At 51.5% G+C, this 10,339-nt stretch overlaps 2 protein-coding genes across 3 annotated transcripts in view; one reads left to right on the forward strand and one right to left on the reverse strand.

Annotated features, from left to right (window-relative positions):
- The window catches only part of PFKM (phosphofructokinase, muscle), a 27,325-nt gene extending 22,724 nt beyond the window's left edge, over positions 1-4,601 (forward strand). The window contains exons 17-23 of the mRNA XM_006030592.2: positions 124-276; positions 569-733; positions 1,139-1,200; positions 1,518-1,629; positions 2,198-2,297; positions 2,825-2,930; positions 4,015-4,601. Coding sequence (XP_006030654.1) covers positions 124-276; positions 569-733; positions 1,139-1,200; positions 1,518-1,629; positions 2,198-2,297; positions 2,825-2,930; positions 4,015-4,162 — 846 coding nt within the window. The 3' untranslated portion in view covers positions 4,163-4,601. The remainder of the gene's footprint in view (positions 1-123; positions 277-568; positions 734-1,138; positions 1,201-1,517; positions 1,630-2,197; positions 2,298-2,824; positions 2,931-4,014) is intronic.
- A 1,017-nt stretch (positions 4,602-5,618) lies between these two features.
- ASB8 (ankyrin repeat and SOCS box containing 8) overlaps positions 5,619-10,339 on the reverse strand; it is a 6,725-nt gene continuing 2,004 nt past the window's right edge. The window contains exons 3-4 of one of the 2 annotated variants that reach the window (XM_006030594.3): positions 8,580-8,684; positions 5,619-7,956 (exon numbers count right to left, since the gene is read on the reverse strand). In XM_006030594.3, coding sequence (XP_006030656.1) covers positions 7,324-7,956; positions 8,580-8,684 — 738 coding nt within the window. In that variant the 3' untranslated portion in view covers positions 5,619-7,323. The remainder of the gene's footprint in view (positions 7,957-8,579; positions 8,685-10,339) is intronic. The other variant, XM_006030595.3, reaches the window with a different exon arrangement.

Consider the following 10,339-nt stretch of genomic DNA (forward strand, 5'->3'; position numbering starts at 1 on the left):
TCGCCCTTGGCATTAGGAAGAGCTCTCTACTCTGAGCTCCAGGAGCTGGGGGGAGAAGCGTGACGCCAGTGAGAAGCCTGGGTCTCCTCCATGCCGCTCAGCCTCCCCCCCTGTGCTCTGCAGGCTTTCACCGGGAGCCTGGAGATGATCGATGGCCGGGCCAAGTTCGAGGAGCTGTGCATCCCTATCTGTGTGATTCCAGCCACTGTGTCCAACAACGTCCCTGGCTCCGACTTCAGTATTGGTGCGGACACTGCCCTCAACACCATTACCATGGTAATGCCCTTGGCTTCTTTCCTTTGCTAAAGAAACCTCCACACTGGCCCCAGCTGATGCCAGGCTGAATGGAAAGGGGCCCAGGCAGTTCCAGCTCTGGCAGGACACCCCAAGGGCCTGTTCTTGCAGCCCGATGGGACCATGCTCTGGGTTAGCGAGGCGCAGTGGGTTTGAAGGTCTGTCCCCTCCAGTGAAGGGTTTTGTCAGGTGTTGCCGAGAGCCCTATCCCCACCCCACGACCAAGTGACTGTAGGCTAGTCGAAGTCCCGTTTCATCCTTCCCCCTTCCACAGACCTGTGATCGGATCAAGCAATCTGCAGCCGGCACCAAGCGGCGGGTCTTTATCATCGAGACCATGGGAGGTTACTGTGGCTACCTGGCCACCATGGCTGGCCTGGCCGCTGGCGCTGATGCAGCTTATATCTATGAAGATCCCTTCACTATCCGGGACTTGCAGGTGAGAATGCATCCAAGGGGAGTGGGCAGCGAGGGGCCTGGGAGCTTTCTCTGAACACCCTTCTCTGTGCTCAGCCCTGTACAAGGCAAATACATCCTGAAGGGATGGATTGGATTCACCTGGAGTCGCAGCACCCCCTGCTGGCCAGGCTTGGGTGACTAAAGGTGGGGTGTCGTGAGATCCAGGGATTTCAATCTCTCTCCCCACCTTTAGTCACTGGTCACTCCCAAGAGAAGGGCCACTGTACTGAGTGGAGTTTGCTTGCTTGGTCTCTTAACTGAAACCACTGGAGAGGGGATCTGCACTGATTTCTTACTCTGAATAGCTGCATTCTTCTTTCTGAAGAAACCCCCACCCCCTTTCCAGAGGGTCTAAGCAACCATCCACCACTTTCTCTGGTAACAGATCAACGTGGAGCACTTGACTGAGAAGATGAAGACCACGGTCAAGAGAGGCCTGGTGTTGAGGTAACCAGCTGGCGGACTGCTCTGCCTGTGGACAGGGTCTCAGGCTGTAGTGCTAGACTGAGAACCAGGTTGCTATAGAAATCTCCCTACAGGACACAACAGTAAGGAAGGAAATCCAGTCACAGTTGATCTCAAAGGCAGGCTGTTCCAAAAGGGCACAGCATCATAGTTGCTCCATCCAGTCCCACCATATCCGTGCTACTGAATTTCCTCCCGATACCCGGTTCTTCCCTATTCACCCACTACCTGTGTGTTTCTAGTGCACCCTCACTCACTGAAGTGGGGGGGGTGGGGGGGATGGTGTTTTACTTCTACAGGAACGAGAAGTGCAACGACAACTACACCACGGATTTCATCTTCAACTTGTACTCGGAGGAAGGCAAGGGCATCTTTGACTGCAGGAAGAATGTGCTGGGACACATGCAGCAGGTACAGCCGGCAATGTGGGCACGAGGTCTCCCAGTCCCAGCTTGGGCTACATGAGCAGGGTTGCTCCAATGGTGAGCAGCTGTGGGCAATGGCTGTCTTCATCCCAGTGTTCAGAGCTGAGTCTTGTCAGGTGGGACCTGTGTCTGGGGATGGTCTGGGGAGCATCTGACCTACCACAGCTGTGATCTTCCCTAGCTGTTACTTAATAAAAGGAGGGATTCTCCTCTGAGGCAGGGGGAAACATGCTCCTCTCCCACTTCAGTGCCATCTACCAGCTGCCCAATGGCATCCTCCTCTGGGGATAAGCTGCCTCCAGCACTGCCTTCTCACCGAGACAGGAGCAGGTTTTGTGAGCTCCACAGTGGAGAGAACAGCACTGGAAGGAAAGCACCTGGTGGGGTCCTGCTCAAGGGAACTGGACAGGGATCAGGGCTGCTGGGGAGGTTGTACTGTCCCCACTGCAATAGCTCCAGTCAGTGAAGGATCACAGAGCCTTTGAGAGGCAGCAAATGACACCTCTGCCTACATGAAATCACTGGCTCCCTTTTTTCCCCTCCCCCAACGGCAGGGCGGGACCCCAACACCCTTTGACAGGAACTTTGGCACTAAAATGGGCACGAAGGCCGTGGCCTGGATCACTGGGAAGATCAAGGAGTGCTCCCGGCATGGTAGGTGATGCTTCTTGGTGCAACGGTTGGTGCTCCTGGCAGACACCTGTCTGATGAACTTTGTGGGGCGGGGAGGGGTGCAAGGGCAGGTTGTTTCCCTCCTGCTGCTTGCGGGGGAGCCTGTTGCACTTGCAGTCAGTGCAGCCAGTCCCCAGAAAAAGAAATTCACCAAGCAAAGCCTCAAAAAGTGGCTAGATCTAGCACTATGATTGCCCAGTTGGCAACACTGTAGAGCTGGAGGCAAAGGTGCTTCTGCCACCTAGGGGCAGAGGTTGACCACTGCAAGCAGTCAACAATGCATCTTCCCACTGGATAAAGAATTTTTTGCACCTATTTAATCTAATAAAAGATATCACCTCTACCAAGAGTTGTGAATACTTTTGCCTGTAGACTAACACAGCTAAAACCTGTAGCCTCTTCCCACCAGAGGCATTAGGACTTAAGGCCCCCGTCTTAGGCAATGTAATTTGCTTCTCTGTGTGGGGGGATGGAAATACCGAGTGGATCTCACCGTTTTTCCTCTGCAGGGCGCATCTTTGCAAACACCGCGGATTCAGCCTGTCTCCTGGGCATGCGCCGACGGAGCCTTGTCTTCCAGCCGCTCGCTGAACTCAAAGAGCAGACAGACTTTGAGTAGGTTTTCCCATTCTTCTCCCTGCTTTCCTGGGCTGACCCACTAAGGACAGGAAATTAGTCTTGGAAAGGATACAACTCTAGGGCCAGACCTGGCGACAGGGTTAAGACAGGGCACAGCTGGACATTGGGTCAGTTTCCCTATCAGCAAAACCTTGCAGAAGAGCGTATTGCAAGGGGGATGATGAAAGTGCTGTTGCTTCAGGAACAATCTGCACATGTTCAGAGCAGCTACAGCCTGGTCAGCATGAAAAGGAGCTTTCTAAGCCAACAACCAAACATGAGCCAGGGAGTGGAGGCTGAAACCAAAGCCACCTTGCTGGACACAGGGTGCTAGTTTAATTGAGGTCCTTAGTCCACAGAACCAGGTTTCCAAGGCCTAGGCTGGACTGGCCACTGCTGTGAGTCTTTCCAGTAACATGGGGGGGTTTACTTAATGTCCTACTCTGGCATAGAGTTGGTGGTTTCATGAGCTGTTACATAGAGGTCAGACTTGATCAGAATGGTCCCTTCAAACCCTAGGAACAAATAGAAAATGAGGGTTGGAAGGGACCTCAGGAGGTCACATTGAGTCCAGTCCCCTGCTCAAAGCAAGACCAGCCCCAGCTACATCATCCCGGCAAAGGCTTTGTCTAGCTGGATCTTAAAAACCTCCAAGGATGGAGCTTCCACCACCTCTCTGGGTAACCTGTTCCAGTACTTTCCTATTCTCCTACTAAGAAAGTTTTTCGTAATATCTAACCTAACTTCCCTTGCTGCAACTTGAGACCGTTGCTCCTTGTTCTGTCATCTACCACTGCTGTGAAAAGTCCAGCTCTATCCTTTTTGTAACCACCCTTACAATCAAAACATCAATACAAATCAACACATCCCTGCCCATTCCACATTACTTCCTCTTGAGAACAGCATCTGCCACAGGCCCAGGGTCACAATCAGTGTTTCATCCATCGTGCCAATACCTCCAAGTCTTTTCCAACCGCACAAGCAATGCCAGGAATATGTCTGGCGATAAAGATTTGGGGGTCAGCAGGTCCCTTCCCAGCACGTTGATTCTTATCGTATACCGTTTCTCTCTTCCCACCAGCCATCGCCTCCCCAAAGAGCAGTGGTGGCTCAAGCTTCGTCCCATCTTGAAGATCCTGGCCAAATACAAGATTGACTTGGATACCTCAGAGAAAGCTCACTTGGAACACATCACGCGCAAGAGAGTATCCATGGAGTCCAACATCTAAGCAGGCTGAGGGGAAGCTACACAGCAGGAACACCTGGAGATCTTGCATTTTGTTTTTCTTTCATTGCTTCAGGGACCTCTGAAATAAATTCTTGCTCACTTCCCCACCTCTGCAGGCAACAGCCTTGCTTATAGGTAGGAGACTGCCACAACCACGTGTGCGAAGGGAAACAACGGAGACAGCATCACACCCCAGTAGATACAGATGCCTGGATTTATTGGTTCTAGAGCAATTGTGAGACCGTTCCTGGTGCTGATTTATAGCTTCTCCTGCATGATTGAAATGGATGTCAGGCTTTTATTTTTATATATCCAAGTTAATCTTTCTAAAACACTACAAGTAATTTGTTTTACTGTTCTGAAAACACACCGTGTTTCTCAACTGCCTCCTGTTACAGCTGGAGTCTGAAGTGACACAAAAATAAATGCTACAGGTAGAATTGCTGTGGTGCCTTGTTTTAATCCAGACTAAACAGGAACCATTGGCTGATGGTTTCACATGCAGGTCTGAATGAACTCACTCTGAGATATCTAATCGATGGCAGGTGGACACCATGCTACATGTACATACCCCAGCCACCACCTGCTTATGCCCATCTAGCAGCATACAGCTAAGTACAGACCTGTTTCTGAGCTCCCACATGCACATGCACTAACAGGCTCTACCCCCAAAAGCAGGAGAGCTGGTTCTACAGTACAGCAGGAGAGCAGTAGCACAAAGGAGATCAGGCAGACTGCAGGGTAGATATGAACTGAAAAGACTAACTAACTAAGATATATGTAGAGCACAAGCTTTCATAAACTTAAGTTCATGTAATCAGATGCTGTAAAACAACAGCATAGTGTACAAAGTGAAGTGATCTGAGTACAAAAGGAAGGGAAGAAGGGGGGGTGGGGGAAGGGAAGAGGAAGAGATCAAACAGGGTCCCTGACTGCTGAAAGCAGTCTCAATCAGGGCACGTTGGGCAGGACAGCTAGACATTTTCTGCCACTGGGACAGATGGGATGCTGGACTTGACGGACCTGCAGACTGACATGGGACAGCATTTCGTGCTCTTACGATGCTGAACACTCAGCATAGATTAAGCTAATGTGGGCAAAAAATGTTCTCCTGGCTGTATAGCAAACCCCAGTTCCATAGGTGCCAAGTACCTTTGACAGGTCCTTTGCTTGATAACCATGGCTATGGACTTCTTATCCATACACAGCATGTTTGGCCAACTGAGAAGTGTTACCCCACCCCACTTCCCCCTGCCCCAACCGTAACTCAGCTGCTCCCCAAGGAGGACAAAGCTCAAAGAGCTCTTACTCCAGAGACTACTGCTGGGCTCCTGCCCAGCTTCACGAGACCTGGATGCAGAGATGGGTCCCACAGTGCCCAGCATCAGTGAGGAGGGACATTGACACAGAGTGGGGCTCACAGGATGCTCAATGCACTGACAGCTTGTGTTGAGTGATTTATTTCTGTCAACAGAAAACACAGACAGCCACGACAAATCGCTAGGGAAACCAGGAGGGGGGCCACGCTATTCTCGGCAAAGTCTGTTCATTCTTAAGAGAAGCAATTCAACTCTGTGGTTTCCTTGTGTTGGAGGGTTCTATCAGGTTGCACATTGCCACCCTCAGTTGCTGGAGACGTCCCGTTCACAATGGAGACGTGGTACCAGACAAATGGCACTGCTTGATTTCTGCCTGGCTTCCCCCAGCAAAGTGCCATGAGCACTTGTATCTGTTGCCATCCTAAGTTTGTGAAATGGGGTGTAGGACGGTGCCAAATTTCAAACCTGTTACTGTGTGAATGAGTGTTCCAGAGAGGCCCAAACTCCTGGGACGATGAGCTGTGAACCGCCCGTGCTGTTCCAGGGTGCAAATGCACCAGGCCACATTGGAACTGGTAGTGCAGAGTACCACACGCATGCACACACGTGCCCAGAAGAGGTGAGAGGTGTGTTCTTGGTGCAAACTCCAGAGAAGGTGCAAACTCTCACTGCACTTTGGCATTTCCTTCTTTCAGAAGATGGCTTGATCTGCTTGAAGCGGAGGTTCTGTGGAGCTGTTTGTTAGGGCCAAGCATGAAGAGGTGTTACTATGAGACAGTCCACGCAGAGATGCAAATATGCTTTAACCCACTCTAGTTATTTCCAAACATCCCTGTGTTGACACGATTTGTATCGATGCAAGGAGCTGACGCCCTTTCTACTGCTCGGAGCAATTATGTTCCTTCCCCCACAACCAGAGCTGATGCCTCTGGAGGATTCTGAGCAGGAAAAGCAGAGCGTGCTGGGGAGGAGAGACCAGAGTGTATGTCTGTCCTCGGCCATTTCTGCTCCCAATAGGGCGCTGGGCTGGAGCTGTGAGAGGCGGTGGTGTGGGAGACATGGTGCTGACAGCATCAAGTACGTGTGCGTGTGGGCCATGGGATAGTGTTACCTTCCCCTCACTATGCAGAACACACACGTAATACACATGCCTAGGGTGCCTGTTCCTGGTTTAGAACTAAACCATCAATGGGTCTCGCAGCAAGTTGGAGGCCTGCTCTTTGCCCAGCTGTCTCAGCTGAAACCACATGGATGCTAACTGCCCCCATACACACTTGCTACAGCGGGTCACATCAACCACCATTACCCAGGTTCTTCCCATGCTCCTTTCTTTGTTACTCCATATTGATGCCTCCAAAGGGAACAGACCCCTTTGTCTACTTGCTCGGCCAACCAGAGAAGGCCTCTCTCTAGTGAAGTCTCAAGAAGGCAGGTTAGATGCAGTGGCAGGGAAGATGAGCTATGCCACAGGAGAAGGCAGGGCCCTGGAACTGAAGAGAAACCCTGAGGGGGCAAGGACAGAACAGGCACCTGCTGGAAAAGCACAAGGGGTTTTGCCTCTTAAGACACAAACGGTACCAGACATCACGGTGGAGGTTGCCATCCCAGGCGCTGCTCTGCAGCAGGACTCAGCTGGACAAAGCAGAAGGAGCTCTAGAACTTGGAGGGGGGAACCTTGCACAGCAATTGGTCAAGAGCCTGCCCGTCAGAGCGAGGGTGAGGAACCCAGTGCGCGTGAAGTCACAGACCAAGCCACACATCTAGCTACTACCACTGTCCCTACACAGCACAGGGACTGGGGCCAGGAATCCAGGCCAGAATCCACTAGTGCTTCGCCTCTCCCTTATCTAAGGAGCAAGAGATAATCTTTCAGGGACTGGGGCAAGGGGAGCTCCTTCACGGCATCTGGCAGGAACTGCACGCCCAGGCTGCAGCGCACGGCGTAGCGAGCCAGCGTCTTTAGGGTCCCAGGGGCCGAGCAGAGCACTGTGAGCTTCTCACAGAGCTGGGGATCCCGCGTCACCTCCCGGGGCATGTTCCCATTCTTCCGTAGCTCGAAGTGCCCGACAGCTTGGTGGAGAAGGTCAAAGCAGGAGTCTTCGCGCTCAGTGCCCAGTCCCCGGACCAGCAGCGCCACCAGGCGAGAGATGGGCGTCTGCCCTTTCAAGTTTACAACCCGCACCTCAGCACCGAAGTCGAGGAGGATGCTCACACTCTCCAAGTTCCCCTTCATGGCGGCCCAGCTCAGGGGCGTGTCGTTGTTGTAGTCCCGGGCATTGACGAAGGCACCGTTCTCCAGCAGGGCACGCACACACTCGGCGTTGTTCTTGAAAGCAGCCCAGTGCAGCGGGGTGTCCTTGTTCCCATCCAGCGCGTTGGGGTTTGCACCATATTCCAGCAGGATTTCCACGCATGTGTCATCCTTCTCGGCTGCATAGTGGAGGGCCGTCCGGTTGTACCCATCAAGGGCATTGACCTGGAGGGGGAAAGAGCAACAAACCTCAGGAGGCATCAGGAAAGGGGGGGTGTCACTGACCTCCCACCAAAGTACAGCACTGTTTTACTGGGGTTGGCCCGCTCAGCTAATACAAATCTACCTGGGAGGCCAAAAGCTTCCGTCTTCTAGACGGGAAAGAAAGATGCACAAGAGCAAGGTGCTCACTCGATCTTTGTGCAAGCAACCTCAGTCTTCTACCCCCTACTGCTGGGTGCCAACAAACTCATTTGCTCATCCTTCCTCCCCAGATTGACCTGTCCACAAGACCCCGACAGCTGAAAGGCACTTTGCAAAGCAAGGAAAGCAGCCATTTCCTTATTCAGTGGTTTCTCCACCAAAACACACTGGCCAGATGGGTTCGAGGTGCACACCAGTAGTCCCATACAGACAGACACTTTTATGTGTTTTAAATCAGCATTTGTGCATCCCTTAAAGAGAGCCAGAGTCTGGCAAAACTTACAGCTTGTTGAGAATGTGACAGGCCCAGGCTGACGGCCAAAAGCACAACTCTTCCTAAGCTGCGGGGTGCTGTGCGCTTGCTGCAGCTCGCACCCAAGTGCAGCCCCAGATTCGTTTATGAGGGGGGTTTCTAATGTGTTTACCTCTGCCCCCTTCTGCAGCAGTAGTTCGATGCAGTCAGCATCAGCCACCATGCAGGCACAGTGCAGCGGCTTCAGGGTGCCATGCATGCAGTTCACGTCCGCTCCCTGAAGCGACACAGGAAACCAAGAGTGGGATTATTGAAGCCAGCTGCCCTGGGCCCCTCAATGCTGCAGCATCTGTAGCTCGCACATACCAGCTCAACGGAAGACGGTTTCGAGCCAGGAAGAAGTGCTGCCCTTTCTCAAAGGAACGTTATTAGACAGAGGTTGTCAACAGATGTTCCACAAGCAGCATATAACATTTATTCCAAAGCTGCAGGCACCAGGGCCTTCTGGTGCTGGACAAAAGAGACTAAAGAGATGCTTCCTGCCCCCAGCTGCATCTCCTCAGGATTTGGGAATCCCTGGCAGCCAATCACTTGCTACTACATTACTTGTAGCAACTTTAGCTTGTTTTTTTAGCCCCCCCCCCCACCTCGCTGCCACTGCCACCGCCTCCCACCCCCACACACACACAGTCTGACCACCTGGTCATTTAAAGGGACAACTATAGACTGCAGACATGGGCCTAGACATCAATCCTGCCCCTGAATCTACACCAGCACGAAGCCTCTGGTTCTCTGTTTTGTGACAGCTCGTCCTGTCTGTCTGAGGCTGCAGAGAGTCCCTCAGTGCCGAGTCTGAAGCTCTCTCCAGCTGCAAGACACAGCAGAGGAAGTGAAGGATTGTGGCTACTTTCAAAGGCTCTCTTAACCGCCAAGCTGATCTGCAGCACGTCTGCTGAGCTCTCATAACCTTGAAATACCTGGGGATTAAAATAGCTTGGCAGCTGCCTGGATCAGTCAAACCTAATCTAGATCCTCTGCCATGTATAACAGAGCAAGTGATCTCACCCAATGGTGAGTTCCCCACTGGCCCTTTGCAGGGGCTTGAAGAGGGCCTCAAGTTTAGTTTTCAGAACAAGAGTTTAACACTGAAGTCTGCTGGAAGAGGACTCTAAGTTTGAGGTGCCTCAGTCTGGACTGAACTGGATGACAGCCCTCTCTCTCTCCTCCCACCCCTAAAGTGGCTAATGGGAAACTCCTGCTCTTTGATCACAGCTGGAAAAATATCCCACCCTGACTCTCTGATTACTGGGTTGAGTCAACCTTGGCCCCCCTAATCCAGTTCTAAGAGTCCTCGATATCCCCCAGATGTCCCCACGCACTGAACTTCTGCAGCAGCTCAAACCAACAAAAACCTCAGGATTTTAATTGCATTCACCAGCATAGACAATAGGAAAACTAAATTTATTGGATTATTTAAAATGCTTCCTTTTTTTTTTTTTTGTTATTTAATTATTTTAAATCAGCTAATGCGTAGGTCTGGAGTGTTTGTATGTGGGGGCAGAAATTTCAGGACAGCCTTTAGTACTGACAATACAGTCAGTTGGGCAACAGGCTGCAGGGCTGTTTTTTAAAATGTTGTTGGAGAGCTAAGAGTTTCACAGAGACAAGGATTAAAACAATAGGGAATTTTATTGCGGAGAAAGGCAGCTTTGTGTGGCTCCTGCAGCAGATGTGAGCAGGAAATATGTGTAAAGCCATAGGGCCAGTTTTCAGCACTATTAAAAGCTCAAACTAGCCAAATGTTGAGGCTTTGGACTATTTCAAGAGTTTTTGCCCCTCCTCCACCAGCTTTCCCTTGAAAACGAGACGGTCAGGGGAAGATAGGAAAAAGTTTTGGTAATGGGTCCAACAGCTGAAGAGAATGACTTTAGG

Source organism: Alligator sinensis, unplaced genomic scaffold, assembly GCF_000455745.1.
Source record: "Alligator sinensis unplaced genomic scaffold, ASM45574v1 scaffold1542_1, whole genome shotgun sequence".
Taxonomy (NCBI): Eukaryota; Metazoa; Chordata; order Crocodylia; family Alligatoridae; genus Alligator; species Alligator sinensis.